Source organism: Artibeus jamaicensis, unplaced genomic scaffold (genome assembly GCF_021234435.1).
Source record: "Artibeus jamaicensis isolate MK-2021 breed Jamaican fruit bat unplaced genomic scaffold, CSHL_Jam_final scaffold_286, whole genome shotgun sequence".
Taxonomy (NCBI): domain Eukaryota; kingdom Metazoa; phylum Chordata; class Mammalia; order Chiroptera; family Phyllostomidae; genus Artibeus; species Artibeus jamaicensis.
In genome coordinates, this window is record NW_026522034.1 from 6,365,308 (window position 1) to 6,385,571 (window position 20,264).

The 20,264-nt window shown below is 46.6% G+C and overlaps 1 protein-coding gene across 2 annotated transcripts in view; it reads right to left on the bottom strand.

Annotated features, from left to right (window-relative positions):
- The window catches only part of THSD4 (thrombospondin type 1 domain containing 4), a 585,083-nt gene that overhangs the window by 296,389 nt on the left and 268,430 nt on the right, over positions 1–20,264 (bottom strand). For both annotated transcript variants that reach the window (XM_037137274.2, XM_053656867.1), the window contains one exon: positions 17,039–17,175. In XM_037137274.2, the coding sequence (XP_036993169.2) occupies positions 17,039–17,175 (137 nt within the window). The remainder of the gene's footprint in view (positions 1–17,038; positions 17,176–20,264) is intronic.

Here is a 20,264-nt window from a genome sequence, read left to right on the forward strand (position 1 = left end):
GGTTCAAGACGTTCAATGTCTCTGCCGAAAGAGTGGTGTGACAAAGTGACACTGCCAAGTTAGCAGGGACCTACAAGACCATGGGGAAACTGCTGGGAGTTTTGAGCATGGAGTGATACCCTTAGATGAGTGATATTTTAGAGAACAACACTTGCGTTTGTGCACAAGGAGGGCCATAGCAGCGACAGCCAGGAAGACCACTGAGGTGTCTGCTTCACCATCTACACCAGCAGTGACAAAAGCTTGAGGAAAGAAGCGATGGTGAGAAGAATGACGAAGAGCAAAACAGGAAAACCTGCTAAGGAGGTGGTTTATCTTACAACCTCATCACTGTGGGATGTGGAGGGGAGAAAGAAAGAGGAACTAAAGAGGGCACTCATATTTTTGACTAACTGGTGACTAGTTGAGTGTTGCTCATGAAGATAAAGGAGAAAGCATTTTGAGGAGGGGGTGTGGGGAAATGATAAAAATAAATTCAGTTTTATTTACCCTGAGACTCCAGGTCCTTGCTGGAAATGGCGGAGCTGTCCAGCGTGCAGCTGCAGAAAGGGCGAAGTTTAGGCTGGTCTCGTGACCAGGCCTGGCAAGAGCTCCTCACACTCAGTGCCTTGGTGTGCGAGGAAAGCACAGCGTCCCCAGGGCCCGTGCACTGGCATGGCAACCCTGCAACCCAGTGATCACGAGAAGAACTTTCTGAGCCTTGAGCCACAAAGCTAAATCGTCAGTTCTTCCCTGTCAGCCCAAACGCTGGCCTGGACTCTTTGACCTTCAGACGTGGGTATCCAGCTATCTACCTGATTTCACCATTAGAAAGACTGGGGGGTTATCTGAGAAAACAGAGAACCCTTGCTGGTTGCTCGGAAAGGGAAAAGAACATGGATTCTGGGGGTGCTGCTGTGAAGGGGACACACTGTACTACACGGCTGTGAGGTCAGGGGTATCCAGATAAGCCCCTGTGAAGAATGAACAGAGCATATGCCAGTAGCTCCAGGTAAACAATGTTGCTTTCTGTGGTGAATCTCCTGGCGGCTGAATAACAGGTCCGTTTGTTCACCTGAATAAGCATCTTTTGAACAAGCGCTACTTGCTGACTCACTGTGCTGGTCAGCAGAGCCACCACGATGAGTAAGACGAGGTTGGTCACTGGTTCAAGGTATTTCTGGGCATCCAGAAGGAGACGGACATGCAAATCAAAAAGGGCAAAAAGGAACTCCAGGTGTCTTGAGGGAAGTCTTTGGGGCACAACAGCAAGAGGCATTCACCCTCTCCTGGGACCAAGAGTAACATCGTGAGAAAAAAAAAAAAGACAGGTCAGCTGAATATGCCAGGTGGACAGCTGTTGGCTGTTTGTTAAGGGAAGAAGAGACATTCCAGGTAGGAGAGGAGGGGCAAAGCTGAGAGGCATAAAATGGAAACACAGCCCATTTAGAGAGCCGCGCCTGGTTTGGTGCAGCTGGGGGATGTGCTTTAAGAGTGGAGAGGTAAGCAGGGGCTCGATCATGGCGCATGCTGAATGCCCTGCTAAGGAGTTTAAACTTGATCTGTGGGCAGTGGTGGGCCCAGACGCAGGGGAATAACTTATTCTGATCTGTATCTTAGAATCTGGCAACAAAGTGAAAGCTGAACTGCAAGAGAATAAGAAAAGGGGCAGGAAATTCGGTTCGGAGATGCCTGCAGTGGCCAAAGAATGAATGACTGAAGACCTAAAATGAAGCAGCAGCACCGAGAGGATGAAGAAGGAGCAGACACAAAAGGCTCAAGGACACAGAATGGACAGACCTTGGTCACCCACCACTGGACGTGGAGCGGGGGGTGGTGAGAATGAGGAAGGCGTCCAGCTGTCTGGCTTGGGAGATGAGCAGCATGGAGGGGCCACTTGCCAAAATCATAAACAGGAGAGGACAAGCCAGGTGGGAGGGAAGTAGGGGTTCGGACCAGGCCACACTGAATACTTATGGGTGGAAACTCGGTGGGAGCCTGGAGCTCAGCAGAGGCCTGGATGCAGAGGACACGGTGATTCTCTCAGCAAATTCCTGTCTTCTGACCAAGAATTAAGTTGATAAACAGCCGGACAAATTAGGAATGTCACTTATGGCCACAGAAGAGACAGCATCGGTCTAGGACCCTTCAGGCTGATTGCTCTACACACTCCGCTGGCTTCTTAGGCACGACTGACTCACAGCGTCTTAGGCCGCAGGGAGTCCGGAGATGGCCTTCTCTGAGTCTGCACTCAGCGTGAACACCCTGTCCGGCACCGGTGTCAGTTTGTCCACACCCTGCCTATCCATCTCTCTGTGTGCCTGCCTGCCCGGCACCCGGTTCTGCTGGTGGAAAGTTTATTTCTTAGGAAATTTTTTTTAACATTGACAAAAGGTCTCTTATGTCAGAAAGTACCACCTTGGCCTTGGATGATCATAGGAGAGACAGATTTACAACTGAGCAACGAAGGCATTTAGTCTTCAAAAAACCTATATAAGAGAAGGAAAATGGGGTAGTCCTCACTTCTAGAATTTACTCAGGACCTTTCTTCTAAAAAATAAAATAGAAGCACTTGAAGAACTTTCACTATGCAGCTTTTATTTTGAAATGACATTTGTCCACTGGGTTTTAATTAAACACATAGCTTAACTATTTAAGCAATATTTGGGGTAGAACAGAATGGGGTAGGATATAGCTTTGAACGTGGCACCTTTTATGCTTTTCGAAAGCAGCTCAGCAAATGGAATTTTTAATGATTTGAGATGCAGCAGTTCTGCAAATGCCCAGCAGGGGGCCTTGGACGTGACAATGTGTAGCAAGCACCCACCTCCTCACCCCCACCCCTAACCGAACAGACATTTTCACAGGACTGTTTCCGTGCTTCTTCTTTGCAAAATTTAAGGTTATCCCTCCACATATGCAATTCAAAAATATACTGTGGCTTCCAAGAAATGTCAAGAGCAGCAGTGTTCACATATAGGAGGACAGGGATGTGTTTCTCTCTGAATGACAGCGGGAACCCCAGTGGAGCAGAGCCATGTCAGGCACAGGACGTGCAGGCAGACAGAACAGCTTCGCTGTTTGGATACAATACTTCTGGGCAACCCGAGCAGCCCACGGAGGTCAGGTGCGGAAGGGGAAACACAGGACAGGTGTCCGAGCCTGGTTCAGCGCCCCTCCCCCAGAAAAGAAGCTTCAAATGCAGAAAGTGAGAGGGCAAATCTCTCACTTTCCCCTCTCCAGTTCTGTATTTTGAAGGAATATGAACATACAGGAGAAGTCGCAAGAACAGTTTGATAACCGTCCACACACCCTCCCCCCGGATTCAAACCATCTGCCACACACGTTGGACACTCTGTCCGATCGGTCTTCTTCTCTCCTTCCCCTCAGATTGCTCAATTCCATCATCATTTCTTCAGCTCTGTCAGTCTGTCCGCAAGGGGCTCATTGTTCATCAGGGAGGTCAGACGTGTAAACAAATACGGGCACTACAGTCTAATGAGAACAGCAAGTGTGTCAAACGAGGCACTGTGGGACTGGGGACACCGTACAAAGAGAGATGATGACCCCCGGCCCCCAACCTCAGCCAGGGACTGCTTCCCAGAGAAGACCTATGTGGGAGGTGGAGGAAGTCCAGGGTTTGTAAGCAGAGGGAACAGGGTAGAAAGGCGAGGGTGAACCAGTCCTGTGTCCAAGGGCTGTATAGAATTTTGTTTGTCTTGTTTTAAATCTTCTGCTTCCATCTCCTCCCTTGATGTGGAGGAGCAATGGGAGTTACCAGAGCGAGCTCACTAGGCAGGCCAGGTGTGTGCTAAGGGGCTCACAAGCATCTGCTCATTTAACCCACACACCCTGGCCTGGTCAGTACTGTTATCACCCCCATGTTCTGGAAGTGAAAAGCTGGGATCAGGATAGTGAAGGAATTTGACAAATGAGACCCAGTTCGTGAGTGGCGGAGCAAGTAATTACTTCTGCACTTCACCTTCTTACAGCTCTATAGGGAAAACATTCCTCCCAAGATGCTCGACACTTCCTTGCATCCCTCTTTCCCATACCTTGTACCCTAAGGCAGCTGGGAAGTAGCTTTCTCAACTCCAGTGCCTTTTTCGACAGAATGGTCCCCTTCACCTAGCCTCACAAAATGACACTTTCTGTTCACATCAGGATACAGTTCCCCTTGCTCACTGTTCCCATGATCTAGTTACAACCTTCTGGGCAATTTCTACACCTGGTTCCTGTCCGTTTTTGCTGCCCCCTCAAGGGTAGACATCAAGGTCCAGCAAATGGGCCCCAGACACGTCACCACCACCAGCGCTGCCCTAGGATTCACCCCACGCTGAGCTGAGGTCTCTATTCACCAAACACCTCATTCAGTTCTCCCAGAATTTTGTGAGGTGGTCTCAGCATCTCTCTACTCAAGGGGATGGAGTCTCAGAGAAACTATATGACGTGCTCAAGGTAATTTGATTAGTAAATTCATACCCACACCTGGTTTGGAAAGGGCCAAAGAGGGATGGACTAAAAACACAGATTCAGAGCTAAGTCTGAAAGCAAACAGCAAACAGAATTTTACTTTGCATGTCTGTGCACAATATCCCTCAAGTGTTATTTACAGTTCTTGGTGCTGTCATCAAGAAGATATTACCCTTCTAACTCAAATTTCCCCAGTTATTACCCCCATCACTCCACTTCCTCTTACTTTAATTCAGGCCTATTTAATCACCAAATCCTGAATTAAACGATACCATATTTCTCTGTGTATAATGTATTCCCTTGCACACTATACATGGAATTATTATACCCATGTATAATGCAAATCCTTATTTTTTCCCTCAAAATTTTGGGCCGAAAGTGCGCATCATACACAGCAAAAATACGGTAATTGGCTCTTTCAGATGCTTTTAAGGACATATAATTCCAATACTGAACACTAGATGTCACTATCAACCAGTTATATTAAACAGACCTTTGTAAGGTATCAGAGTCATCACCAAGAAGTATTCAAGACACATTTACTTGATATTGTGCTACATAATCTATAAAAGCTGGAACACAGTGACAAGACACATACTTCTATTTAAAAAATAGTGCATGTTCTCTAATCGCACTCAGAGGTGCCCAAGTATCTTTAAAAAAAAAAAAAAAAGCCTATTGTTTTCCCCAAGTGAGAAATACACTAGCAAGAACACATTAAGCACCGCTGGAACACCAGACATTGTACTTTATTTATATCATATATTTGAAACCTCTTATCATATGTAGGAAGTATTTAGATTAGGCTTTTAGAAACTGATTTGAAACCCCCAAACACAAAGATATTTCACCCAGGAAAAGCTCATTCTGGCTCTCACAAAGAAAGACAAACTTCAAGGTTTTGTCAAGTACAGTTTTGGGAAAACAAGGCTAGTATTTGGGAACCAAATGTTTGAACCGAAGATCTTTGCACGTAGATGATTATATTCAGTCCCTTCGGGTGCTGATCATGGCCATTACTGATCTTCCTTCCTTAGCTCTTCTGAGTGAGTTTGGACATGGAGCAAAGACGAGTCTTTTCTCTTGGCACCCTCTCAAGATTGGGTTAGGAGACCAGGTTCATAATATCCCTCAATGCCACAGTTACTAGCATTTTGCTGATAATTGTGAAAATAAAATGTGAGAGAAATACATAGGAAAAATGTAAATTTTAAACCATTAGGAGGTGGGTTGATAAACTCTAAAAAATTAGAAGGATCCATATAGAATAAAACTTGTAAACAGTACTGTCTATTTTCTAAAGGAGAGAAAATAGTACCAGCCATTTCTTTTTCTGGTTTTTTCTGAAAAACAAATAGCTGCTAGAACTTTTTGTGTGTGTGTTTTTCAATTATTTCACTAATTTTTTCATCTAGCGTACTCTTCATACTCGTAACCTCTGCCATACTACTCCTAAAAACCCATAAAACATTAGTTTTTCAGTCAAGCAAAAACGTATTGGAAACATGAAGTGTGGCTAAGGCCCCGAAAAACAGACGCTTTCCTGAGTGACAGACAAACAGCTGTACCCTCCACAGTCCGCAAGCATGTGGGCTATGAAGACGAGCAAGCTCACCTTGCATAACTTTAAAGGCCAGAATGTGTTATTTCGCCATCAAAACATTTGTTCTGGTATTTCACATGCAGACTCATGGAACAGAATAGAAAGCCCACATGTAAACATGCCCATGTGCATACAAATAGACATACATGCACATGGTAATAAAGAATGAGCCCCAAAACAGTAGGGGGAAGAGTCCTTCTATTATGGTAATGGAAGACCTGGGTAGCCATCTGAAAAAAAGTGAGATCGAGTCCATGCCTGACATGAGGGTCAATTCCAAGTGGATTCATATAAAATGTGAAAATGTACAAGCACAGAGCCATAGATTACAGAAAGAAGACAGAGTAGAATTTTTCTTTTTACTTCAGAATGTAGAAAGGCTTTCTATGGAACAAAATCTAGTGATAAAAGTGAAAGTCGCTAAATTCACCACTTAAAAAATTCAAAACATCTGCATGGCAAAAAATAAACGAAACCCTGTGTGTATCAGTGAAAGACTACCCCCAAACAAAGCAAAAAAAAAAAAAACAACCCACCAAATCAAACCCTGCAATTTATATTATAAAAAACTCCTCCATGTATGAAAAGCTCCTACAAGTTAAGAAATATCAACAACCCAATATAAAAACAGATCACACGAAAGGAATGTACAGGGTCGAGGGTCAGAAGGGTGCATGCTCTCCCCGGGGCTGGGATGAGAGCAGATCAGGCGAGGTGCTGAAGGCACAAAATTTAAGAAGAATTAAATTTTCTTAATTTCTCCCAGTTTAATGCCTCCTTAAAATCTGACCCTCATTCATCTTACTCCAATATGGTTCTTAAACATATGACAAGATGCTCAACTTCACTCAAAATGAGGTAATTGCACATGAAAACTACCCAAGACACCAATTTTTCACTAACGAGCTTGGCAAAAATCCAAATGCTGGACAACATGCCACCCTCAGACATTGCTGGTGGGATTGTGAGTTGGTTTGGCCACTCTGTTGAGCAAACTGCCACCTACCAGGCATTAAAATCACAAATATTACAAACTCTTGACTTGGTTCTAGAAATTCTTCCTACAGAATGTACCACACTGGCAAACAGTAAAACAGCCCATGCACAACCGTGTTTCCGGCAGCACTGCTGGCTGCAGTGAAGACCAGACACAGCCTGCACCTGCATTCTGGTAGAGAAATCGCGGTTAGTTCAGACAGTGCAGCGCTGTGCAACCGCAAAATGAGTGAAGACACTCTTTAGATATCGAAATGGACACTTCTCCAAAGCCTGTTAAGCAAGAAAAGCAAAGTTCGCAGTCATGGGTGTGTGATGTGCTACCATATGTGCCTGGGGAAAAAGGGAAAGTAATATGAATGGGCTCCTAGGTGCAGAAAAACATCTGCCTTAAGAAAGACTCAGTGAGAGTGGTGCTTGTTTCCTGGTGGGCGACTAGAAACTGGGTGAAGAGGCAATGGGGGTCATACTTTCTGATGTCTGAGTCGTGGAAATGTATCATTACCTATTAAAATATAAAGTAAAAAATACGTTTCATCTAGGACTTTGGTCCCCAAATGCCTATTTCCATCTAGGTGCACGACACCTCAGGATACTTTTCTGAGGCTTTTCTATCACACCAGCAATGCCCCTCACTCTCTGGTTTGACCTGGCTCCTGGCAGAAATGGAAGCACAATGCCCAAACTTGACGTTAGGATAACGGGCCTTCCCTTCCCGTCTCCACTCAGACGTCTAGGCTCTGCTGGAATCATCGTCGGGCTCAGCAGCCTACATTTTAAAAAAAGCCTGACCCTGCACTGGTGTCACCAGTGAGGAACAGGAGCTGACCTGCAAGGCTGTGCACTGGGACCAAAGAGAATGCGGCTGCTGCTCCCCTTGCCCGTGTCTGTCTGGGGAGAGCCTGCCTGTGGTTTGGATATGCAGCACAGGTTTCCACACCCGTAGAATTATATTCTGCACCTTGTGGAGCAGCATCTGTAAGTCACTCAGACATGCAGTGAGCACCGCGTGACCCTGCAGTGCCCGTACGGTAACAGGTTCTGCTCAGATGGTGCGTCTAGTCTGTTTGCTTTAGGGGCAGGGATGGGGTGGACTGTGGCAGATGTAACTGTTGGGCCCAGAGGGCTTTTTCTGCTGAAGCTTCCTCTCATCTCTCAGTTACAAGTCTCAGTCACCACCCCTGCCCATTTGGATAGAATACTTCTTTAGTTCCCTATGGCAGAATGCTGCCCATTAAAGAAAGGTAAGGTAGAGGAACCCCAAATTTCTCTCTCTTCTGAGGGGCCTGTCCCACTCTTCCCTGAGCAGCCCCTCTTTTCTCTGTGTGGTATTGGGGAGCCTGTCTGACCCCCCAACTCGCTCCCAAAAGGCCATCATCCGGTTTCTAGGACAGTCTTTCTGTGCCTTGAGGATGATTAGTGGAGCTGGTGGAGGGCTGGCTTTCTTTCTTTTTACTTTTCAATTACAGTCGACATACATTTTTATATTAGTTTCAGATGTGCCCATCGGGAATTAGATATTACATAACTTACTAAGTGATCATCCCGATGAATCTCAACACCCATCTGACACCTGACATATTAGAGTATTGTTGACTGTATTCCCTGCCCTGTGCTTCACATCCCCATGACTGTTCTGTAACCATCCATTTGTACTTCTGATCCCTTCACCCATCAGCCCCAAGCCCCCTCTCATCTGGCACCATCCACATGCTCTCTGTATCTATGAGCCTGTCTCTGTCTACTTGTTTGTTTGCTTTGTTTTTTAGATTCAGTTGTGGATAGATATTATTTATTGTCACTTTATTGTTCATATTTTTAATACATTTTATCCTTCTTCTTAAAGAAGACCCTTTAACATTTCATATAGTAAGGGCTTGGTGCTGATGAACTCCTTTAGCTTTTTCTTCTCTGGGAAGCACTTTATCTGTCCTTTTATTGTACATGATGGCTTTGCTGGGTAGCGTAATCTTGGTTGTAGGTCCTTCCTTTTCATTACTTTGCAAAGTTTCTGTTGAGAAATCAGCTGACAGTTTTATCAGAACTCCCTTGTAGGCCACTAACTGGTTTCCTCTTGCTGCTTTTAAGATTCTCTCTTTGTCTTCATTTTAATCATAATGTGTCTTGGTGTGGCCTCTTTGGGTCCAACTTGTTTGTGATTCTCTGTGCTTCCTGGACTTTATGCCTATCTTCTTCACCAAGTTAGGGAAGTTTTGTCATTATTTTTTTCAAATAGGTTTTAAATTTCTTGCTCTCTGTCTTCTCCTTTTGGTACCCCAATGGTGTGCGTATTGTTAGGCTGGAAGTGGTCCCAGAGGCTGCTTACATTCTCTTTATTTTTTAAAACTCTTTTCCCTTTTTGCTGATCTGACTGGGTATTTTCTGCTTCCTTATCTCCCAAATCTCTGGTTTGATCCTCTGCTTCATCTAGTCCACTGTTGATTTCCTGTAATATAGCCTTTATTTCAGTTCTTTTCTAGTTCTGTTTTTATGTTTCCTATCTCTTTGTTGAAGTTCTCACTGAGTTCATCACTCTTCCCCTAAGTTCACCGAGTCTCCTTATAGCCACTGTTTTGAACTTTGTATCTATTTTATTGCTCACCCCCATTTTGCTTAGTTCTTTCTCTGGAGTTTTCTTCTGTCCTTTCACTTGAGACATGTCTCTTTGTCTCCTCACTTTGGCCGCCTCCCTGTGTTTGTTTCTGTATGTCAGGTAGAGCTGCTACAACTCTTTGGCTTCACAGAGTGGCCTAACATAGAAAACATGCTGTCGGGTTCAGTGACACAGCCTCCCCTGTGACCCAGACTGGGACTCCAGGCGCCCCCGTGTGGGCTGCATACATCTTCCCCTTGTAGTTGAGCCTTGACTGCTGTTGGCTCATCAATGGGAGGGATTTACCTCTAGGCCAATCAGCTGCAAGGAGTGGCTGTGACCACTGATCTCTGACCACCATGGAGGATCAGCTGTGCAGGGCCCACCCCAGATAGCAGGACTTCTTCAGCAGGGCCTTGGTGCCTGATGAGTCTGTCCCTTGAGTGTGTCACTTGCGGAGGTGGTTGGGTGGTGCTCTGACATGATCTGAAGCTGTCCACAGGGTGTGCTGGTTCTGGGGCCTCCTGGGAGGTACAGGCCAAGGTCAGCCACTGCCTGTGTTCTGCCTGGGGGCCTCCTGGCATGAGCTACAAAGCAATCTGCAGATGGCTGCTACTTATGCTGGATTGGAAGTACCCAGGCAAGGCCAAGCTATGAACCAAGGCAGGCTGCCATTAGTGCCAGGCCACTTAGCAAGAGGTATGGGGCTTGCTGTGGCCAGATGCTGCTTGTTTGAGAGATTTTAGGAAAGTCCAAAGCATGAGCCATGACAGGCAACCTGTATGGAAAAGCCACTGGGAGCAGCTTGGGTGGGCCCACGAGGTGGGTGGAGTGGGCTCTCAGAATCATCAGGACAAGGCGAACAGTGTGAACCGGGTTGATGGAGTGTTAGATAGGGCACCTGCCTGCCAGGTCTGTGGGGGGAGGGCTCATGAAAGAATCAGTGGCCTCTGCCGGCACTTCTGTCTAGGAGAAAGCTGCCCCCCGACTCTTGACCTGATGCCAGACACTTTACTTCCTCCCTGTATGTCCCTGGTGCCTTTCAAGCTGCAGCCCCAGTGCTGGGGCTCTGAGGAGTGAGTCCAAGTACGTACGCGCAGCCTTTTAAGAGGAACACCTGGGGCTTTAGAAGCCTCTGTCTCACTTTACCATGACCTCTTCTGGTTTTTATAGCCAAAAAGTATGGGGACATCTCTTCCTGGCACTGGAACCCTGGACTGGGGGGCCTGGCTCCCCAGGCGGCACCTCCACAGCTGAGACACCCCTCCTGATTTTTACCCAGCACATGCAGTGGTGTGGGACCAGCCTGTTCAGCCTCTCCACCCCTCCCACCAGCCTCAATCTGCTCCTTTAAATCCCTGAGTGGAAGTTGTAGGACTCCATTCAGCCAGATTTCAGGCAGTTCTGAATGAAGGCTGCTCTGCAGTTTAGGTGTAATCTTGATGTGGTCGTGGTGTGGAGGGCTTTCCACTGCGAAAGCCAGCACGTGCTCAGGAAGACATGTGGGCGCCCAGCAGGAACTGAGCGTGGCACCACCAGGAGGCCAGATTAACAGGGCGGAGGGCAGGGCGAAGGCACGGACCATCCCCACACCTGTCAGCTCCTGAGCACTGCATGTGTGCTGGACTCCGGCTGTGGTTTCTGCAAGCCCCAGGGATCACAAGGTCAGCACTCAGTGTTGGCTCCACTCGTCATCTCCACCCTGCCCTCCTCGGAGACCTTCCCCTACACTCCATGTGCACCCACCGTTTCAGTTCCTATTAACCTCACGGTGCTCGTCAAAATCTGTGACGCTTGCTCGTTAACTGCACTTTTCTCTTTATTATGTTTTCCATTAGCCTTTAAGCTCAGTGTGGAGAGTAACCTAACATGATAAACATTTTAACACGAGCAGCAAGGGCTCTTAGAGCAGTTTGTTGGGAGTGAGAATACCAGAGGGAGTCCACCATGCGTCACAGAAGCTCGGAATTCAAGCAGAGCACACGCTCTCCATCCTACTTCAAGCTGGGATGATGCAAATGTCTGGCAAAGGGGAGAGACTTTACCCGCTGCAATTATGCTCTTGATTTCATTCAAGTAATGACAGAACTCTGAGCAAAGCCCACAAATAAAGCTGGCAACCAAGAGGAGAAGCAAAAACCACTTAGGGCACGTAGGCAGAGGGAAGAGCTGGGTCCACCTGCTGGGCTCTGACTGCACAGCAGCCGCTGCTAAAGCAGGATGAGGATCCCGGGCCCCTGAACACCCAGGCCTGGCGCATGCGCAGACGCACACTTCTGCTGCCTCCTCCCTAGTCAGGGCCACACGCGTTCCAGGGCTTATCTCTGAACATTTGGAAAGAGTTAGCTTACTTTAATTTATTGAATAAATAGGAAGCTGTCTGCTGATGTGTCGGGATGGAAGCCCAGCGGTGTCCCAGGTTGGGGAGGAAGTGGGAAAGCCATCCAGTGTGTGTGGAGGGGCCGTAGGAAGCGCCCTGCGTGGAGACAGCTGGCTGACCAGGGACAAGGGAGGAGCGTGGGGGGCAGAAGGGGGCTCTGTCCCCTCAACAGAAGGCACTCTGGGGAGCACACACTCACACTTGCTTAGGTTCTTCCTGTCACTAGCTCTGAAGGGACTCAGGAAACTCAGAATGAGCAAAATTACAAACAAGACAAGGGAGACAGGGGCTTGTGTGCCAAGACCTCTCCCCCACCCCCAAGGCCTTGGGCTCTGGGGACTGGGCCAAGGGGACTTCATGTCCTCGTTTTATCTGCAATCAACTGCCCATCCCAGACAAAAATGAGAGACTCTGTGCTGCACTCAGGACTAATTTCATTTGCTGGAATCCAACAGACTGAGTCACTAAGTGCCTTAATTCATTTGCTCATTTATTTTAAGCACCTATTCAAAGGGTAGGCATTTTGCTAAAGCCAAGTGCCTGGAACTGCTCCCAGGGTGGCTGGGTGGCAGGCGAGGGCGATGGGAACAAATAGTTACAAGAAGAGGGAACAGTCAAATAGAACGGTACACAAGGGGGTCAGCCAGTGGCTTCTGAGCAGAGTCCAGGGGAAGACCCAGAGTGGGCTGACCGGACAGCGTGCACACTCTCCTGGAGGCAGAACCCTGCAGGCCTGCTGCGTGGGGCAGAAACACGTCCCAGCCTGGCCAGCTTCGGGGGCCGGGGAGGCCTGGCAGCAGACAAACGGTGAAGGGCCTGGCCTTTATTCCATAGGCAGTGGGGCGCCACAGATGGAATTTAAGCAAAGAAGAGGCATGTCCTGATGTGTGCTTTGGAAAAACAGTTTGTATCGGAAGGAGGCAGTGAGAAAAATAAACTCAGAATAGGGGAGACCTAAAGCCCATAGATTTCCCCCCCATCATATATAAACTACTCTTTCTACTTTAAAAAGTCAATATTAATCGTTAGCCCCTATGCAGCACTGAGTGTGTCCAAGTCATTTAATCTTTTCAATAGTCCTTGGTAAAACAGAGACTAATGATTCCTACTGATTGAGTCATTGAGAAGGGGAATGAACTCATGACACCATTTCCTAGGAAGGCACCAGTGTCTGGCACGTGGCAAACTCTCAGAAGCGGTTCCTTGCTACCCGGCATGAACCAGCTCCAGTACCTTTTTCCTCTGCCGTTTTGCCATCAGCCTCTATATTGTAAAAACCTCCACAAGGACTGTATCTTTACCACCAAAACCTTTTTTGGGTGGATCTTAGAGTGATTCTGACTATTTCAGTATCATTTAGGTCTGAGATCCTGAGGTTTCTGATAGTCTGGACTCTAGGCAGTGAATGTTGTTTTTGGTGGTCTTTACCCAAGTGACCCTGTTCTTTTAAATGCCTGCTAAATCTTTGAAGGCAAAGTGTCATCAATTTTATTAAATTGTGCTAAAAAATAATGCATACTCATTAAAGTATAAAAATTCAAAAATGTTCAGACCTAGTTAAAGCTGAGATCAAATTTAAAAAATCACAGCATAGTTAATGTGATGCTTGCTGATAGAAATTATTGCTGTGATCTTGGTTAATTAGAAAATGCTGTTTCATTCCCACAAATGATGATAATGACCAGTCAGGGCTGGAAGTGTCTCGGAGAGTGCTCCAAGGACTGGCCGGATGGCCCTGTTTGATGTTTAGAGGGAAGGGATCTGGGTGAGGGAGGCAGGACGCCTGTGAGTTGTGGACACGGTCTTCAGGAGAAGACAGTGCCACAGTGCTTTGCCTTAAAAGCTTAGCTACATGAGATTCTTAGTCTGAAGCCAACATTCAGTCCCTGTCAAGAAAAGAAGTATCACCTAGTACTAGGGGGTAGGGGGGATCTCCATTTTCTCCAGCCTGCTGTCCAAGGGCACCTGCATTCTTCCTACGCTCTTCCAACTACTGACTGGCTCTGAAACAGGAGCCAGCAGGCAGGTGAACACGCCTGGAGTGCCCCGTGGGTATGGGAACAGAGCACTCCAGCTTGCACTGTGTGGGCCTGGGCATTTCTTTGGCTAGGTGTCGGGCAGACACCCTTCTCCCCTAGCTACTCCTTTGTGGGTTTGACGCTTACTCCTATTTAATGCTCATTGCCTTTCATTAAGTTTGGTTGCAGGCCCAGGTTCGCTTTTCAACTACATGCAGCCAGCAGAGGCAGACACCCGTGTCCACCAGAGACAGCTCGCTCAGCCACGAGCAGCCAAGCAGAGACATCCAATGGAATTCTGGGCTTCCCATCAAATGTTCAGAAAAGGACAGTTTACCCTTCGAAAGATGCAAAGTAAACAGAACCTCACCCTGGGAAGCAAATGTACTTCAGATCACTGAAACCGAAGTCCCAAAGAGGATAAGGGAGTCCGGGTTCTAACAACTTCACTGAGTGAATTTCAGGCAAAAGCACAGAGAACAAATGTGATGGAATTGCAAAGTCATCCTTGTAACGTCAAATACCTATTAATCTACTCACATCCCGGGGCTGTTTGTCTCAGTCTTTCAGCAATTACTATCTTCAAACTGTTCTGTCCTACAGTCTGAAAGGTTTCATCTATTACTCAGATCCATAGCCACGTCCTTATGAGTGTGTTTTTCTTTCATATCATCAGTTCAGAGACACATCATGCAACACTAAGAAAACACGCTTGACCAGTGGAAAGAGACCACGTCTCATCTTCCAAGGCATTTCACCACTCTGCATTTACCTTTCTGGTTTGTTGTTAAGTATGTTTTGATCAAAGTGTCTTTTAAAACTTTGCTACACAAAGTACAACCCATAGACGAACAGCATCCATATCCCACAGGAGCTTATTAGAAAACCAGACACTCCAGCCCTTTCCCAGACACACCCGACTAGAATCTGCTGTGCCCCGTGGGTCCCATTACGGTGAGAGAACCTGCCCCAAAAGGCGGAGTCCATCTCACAAATCTATAATCCACCAAAAAAGGCAAATACTTTTGCATGTAAAAACTCAAATACGACGGGACGTATGTGGGCGCAATCGCACTGACGCACAGCGGCATGCTCACTGAGTGCAGACCTGCTACCGGCACTGCACACGTGTTAGCGACGGCTCTTCACTGTGAGGAGGGAGGCAGGTGCTGTGCCGTCCTCCTCGGGTTGTAGACGATGGGCAGAGACCCAGAGAGCTGACTGCCTTTCATTAAAGGCCCGGGTTCGCTTTTCAACTACATGCAGCCAGCAGAGGCAGACACCCGTGTCCACCAGAGACAGCTCGCTCAGCCACGGGCAGCCAAGCAGAGACATCCAATGGAATTCTGGGCTTCCCATCAAATGTCAGAAAAGGACAGTTTACCCTTCGAAAGATGCAAAGTAAACAGAACCTCACCCTGGGAAGCAAATGTACTTCAGATCACTGAAACCGAAGTCCCAAAGAGGATAAGGGAGTCCGGGTTCTAACAACTTCACTGAGTGAATTTCAGGCAAAAGCACAGAGAACAAATGTGATGGAATTGCAAAGTCATCCTTGTAACGTCAAATACCTATTAATCTGCTCACTGGGGTCTTGGATAAGACCACACAGTAAATCAGTGGGAGAAGCAGGACTTGAACCCAAGCAGTCTGACTTCAGAGAGCATATTTTTAATCATTACACTGTACTCCCTCCCAGCAGGTGTACCTGCATCGGAAAACAAAACAGTTCACTCGGGATCGGAAAGAAAAAGCCAGGTTGCTGCAGGACCATTATTTTAGGTTCAGTAACAGAGGCAAAAATCAGTTGAGTTGGACACCACAAAACTCTAATGGGATCCCCTCAGCTTTTATCAGAGGAAGGCGAGGCTCAGAGGGATTGTGTGAAATACAACGGTTTTTCCAAAGGAGGGGAGAATTGGAGGCCAGGAAGGTCTAGGCCCCACTGTACTTCCCACCATGCTCCCTGCCTCTTCTGTGCCGCCTCATAATTTCTTTGGGGGTTTTGCTCTTCCAAAGACACCTCACACACATCAGGTATCAAATGACAGCGTCTCCCTTTCTTAACCGTATTCAGAATCTGAGACTCTCCTAGGCAATGGCTAAGGGGGGAGGGTTGTGCTTAGAAATCACTCCTGAAGAGCTCTAATACTCTAATACTAAACACTGGCAGTTTACATTCCGGGTCTGACAGGAGCCCTCAGATGTGATGGCCGAAGCCTCCTCCTTTGAGGAAAATCGGTCCTGCAGCTGTTGAGGTTTAATTAAGGCAGAATCTCAGTCTGAGCTCCAAGGAGTCATTTACCTGCTTAGTGCCACCGACCACATTTACAGATGAAAGGCGGGTGGTGGTCCAGGCCCGAATTAATGAGACTGGCATTTGTGCCATCTCGTCTAAGACGCCTGTTTTTATCCGAATGTGCTTCCTGTCGAAGGTGAACATCCTGCAAGGGTTCTCTCAAGCCCAGAATGTGTGCGGGATGTCGGGCAGGGGTTTACTGGAACAGACATCAGAGGTCTAAAGAGGCCGAAAACACTTCCTGTTTAAAGCACAGCATCCATTGTAAAGGGCCAGAGACGACTTTCCCTCGGAAGCCCGCCCCTGCGGTGGGAGGCAGGATGAAATACGCCCGGCCCTCCAAAGGCGACCTTCACGCCACCAACTGTTTCTGGCCTGAGCCGGGAGTGGCCGCTCCATGACCTCCACTTCAGAGGTGAGGAAGGCACCCTAGACACAATGAGCAAAGAGCACTGAGTCCCTTTTGAAGCATGTAGAGTAAACACAAGTCACGTAATAACTGAAATGCCAGAGTGAGATGTGGTGGCTCCCAAAGATAAAAAACACAGGGTGGACCAAGCCGTCCTGTCTTGTCCCGCTCCTCCCAGAGCTCACGCTCAGGGGCCCGGGGCTGCGGGAGGCAGCCGACCACCGTCCGGCAGTGAGAGCTCAAATAGCCTGAGCATCCGCCCTGAGATCGCCGTCCTGGGCCACTTACCTTGCACTGCCCAGACACACAGATGGCCGTGCCGTTCTGGTCACAGGGGGTGCCGTCAATGACCTTCTCTGCCTGCCGCACGTAGAAGCGGTAGCCCATTGCCTGGCAGTTCAACTCACACTTCCGGTTGCCCTTTACTACAAAAAAAAAAAAAAAAATCAATCAACATCTTTTTCTTCCTGTATTTTTTATTGAGAGAAAAATTCACATAACATGAAGTTAACCATTTTAACCACAGTGTAAAATTCAGTGTTTTTTACTATGTTCACAATGTTGTATAGCCATTACCACCAGTTCCAGAATACTGCCATTGCTCCAAAAACAAATCCTAGACTTGTTTGCTGTCCCTTTTGATTCCCTCCACCGCTCCTCCCCCAGACACTGGCAGCCACCAATCTACTTGCTGTCTCAGTGAATTTGCCTATTCTGGACATTGATAACCACATACTTTTTAAAAATGCATGGATGCTATCAGATCTCTCCATCTTTGATTGTAGAGGGAAGAGCCTATAGCCTCATCTATAGTATGTAGCGGACTCAGCACGGAATAAGTATTACAAAGAAATTCTTAAACAATCTCACAATGCAAATAATAGAGTCTACTTGCAGATATACTCCCATACTTGGCTATCATCGTAATTATATTTTATGTATCAGCAATCATCAAGAGCACACAGTTGGCTGTGCTACTGTTGTTTACATGAAAACCTCTGCAGTTATAGCACAGTAATGCTCTTTTAAGTGGCTGGAGATTCTTGTAATAACGCCTCCATTATGAGATATTTCAGTGGTTTCTCAATCACCTTAGGTTGAAGTTCAAACTCCTAAGCAAGGCATAAAATGTCTTCCAAATATAAATAGTCTTATTTCCTACTGTTCTTCCTTAGGCCTATGTTCCATCCCCAACCCAGCACTACCTCTGTCCAGCCATTGCTTAATTCTTCCTCTGCCTTTGTCTTGCCTGGTTAGCATCTGTTTCTACTTTGTTTTAGTTCCCAGGTCACCTCCTCCAGGAAGCCCTTCACTGGATCCTGATCTCACCTATGCATTCACCCCATCACAGGTTCTTCTGACCTTCTCTGCTGTAGGCTTAACCAAGCTTGATGGAAGCATGGTCTTGAAGAACTGCAGGGGCGTGTCAGTCTTAATCACTTTTGTATCCCTAGCACTCAGTACAGAGTTGGGCACATAGAAAATGCTCAACAAACCCCTGAACAATAAAAGGAGGGATGGATAAAGGAATACTGGCTTTTTTATTGCCTTTCTCTCCCCTCCCCCCACTAGACATAGTCACCTATCCGAGTCTTTCTCTATACTTCTTCACTTCACATGGAGCCTGGCACACAGAAGGTGCTCAGTAAAGGCTAAATTAATTACCACTATGACTAATATCTCCAGAGCAATTTAGTTGCCTTCAAAATAAGAATGAGAGAAATTATCAGGTGAAATATACTTTTATATACAAAAGAGACAGACAAGCCAGTACACACTGATTTTTAAAAAACCTTTTGGCAACAAGACTAATGCTATGCTCAGCCATAGACAGGGACATTCCAGGGTCGTGCCTTTGTCTGAAAATCTGATTACTGGATTGGATAATACTGACTTTTTCCTCTACAAGAAGATACATCATCTTTTCCCCAGTGTGGCTGCCTGACTGTCATAGCGATGAACTTCCTTTTGCTCTAAAGCCATTGAAAACTGCTGCCAGGAAATAACGTACATGGGGCCTCTGGGATCATGTGGTTCAGGGAAGATGGAATCTTGTATGTCTATGTCTTCTATGCACCCTAAGGTCTATCTTAGAAGTCGAGAGGATTCTTGGCTTGGTTTCTTACCCTGGCTGCCCAAAAGAGGTAAGAGGTGATCTTGCAAAAACAATAACAAGTATCAAACCCCTTTGAGAATTATCTAAAGCTAAAGCATCATTTTATAGATTAAAAACAAAACCAAACAGAAATACAACAGACCTAAAAAATGAAGTGACAGGTTAGAAGTAAAACTAACCTTCTACGACTTGCTTTCTCACGTCATCTGTCTACCCAGACTGCTCCCCCTCTTCCCAGCTCCTTGCTTTCTTAAGTGATAAAAGGAAGTACCCAGGTGCATTGCATTTTAAGTAGTAAAGTGCCTGAAAGGCAGCCTTAGATGAGACAAGGGTTTTGAGTTCTCACTTCTCTCTTGGATTCCTTCCAACCACCTTTATCTTTTACAGCCATGATTTTATTTCTAAATATTTGCGACCATACCACAGAAAAACATTCTGAGAAAAACAGCAGCAACAAAATGGTTAAATGTGAGATAATTATAGCAGAATCTCCAAATGGCTACATGAAAATAACCCGGAGGAAGGGTCAGAAGTCTGGGCTCCTACCTGTGGTACAAACCAGACACTTGGTCTGACCCTCTCTCTGCCTGTGTAACTTAGTCAGTCAGTGTCCTGCCTTCTCCGACTTGCAACAAGGGGAAAGGAGGGCCCCCGGAGATAATGGAATCTGTGGGCAAGTGCCTCCTTAACTGACTTGTCGAGATGCTGCTGCGTTAGCAATACTCGACTAGCGCTTGTCATAACATTACATAAGGACTGGCTTCTCCACCCTGCATACACCCCCCACCCACTTTAAAATTTCATTGAAAAATACAATGGCAGGGCTTAAGTTTAAGATTTTTCATGTAGTGCTACTTCATTCCTTTTTTCCTGGAATATGACTACAATTCTAACGCCACGAGCTGCTTCCCCAAGCAGATTTTGCCACGGAGAAGACAGCAGAGTGCCCACAAGCTAGGTGCAACAGGATAGGCACGAGTGGGCACATCCTTTCCTCCCTGTTTAACTGCCCTCTTACTCTTCTCCCTCTGTGTTCTCGTCTGCTTCCAAATGTCCTCCCCACACCAAAGGAAACGCTAACTTTCACACACTCAGTGATTCCCAGTGGGGTCCCAGGACCAGAAAGATAAGCATCACCTGGGAGCTAGTTGAAAGAGGCAAATCCTTAGGCCTCACCTCCAACTTCCAAATTGGAAACTCTGGGGATGATGCTGGGTTGCCTGTGTTTTTAACAAGCCTCCACGTGATTCTGGTCAAGCTTTGGAACCACAGGCCCAAGGAAAGTCAAGTAGTGAAAAGATTTGGGAACAGCTGGTCATTCTTACTTGGAATCAATGATGTTCAAATTCCACGTTTAAATTTAAAAGATAATATAAGTGCCATCTTTAATTAAATTTA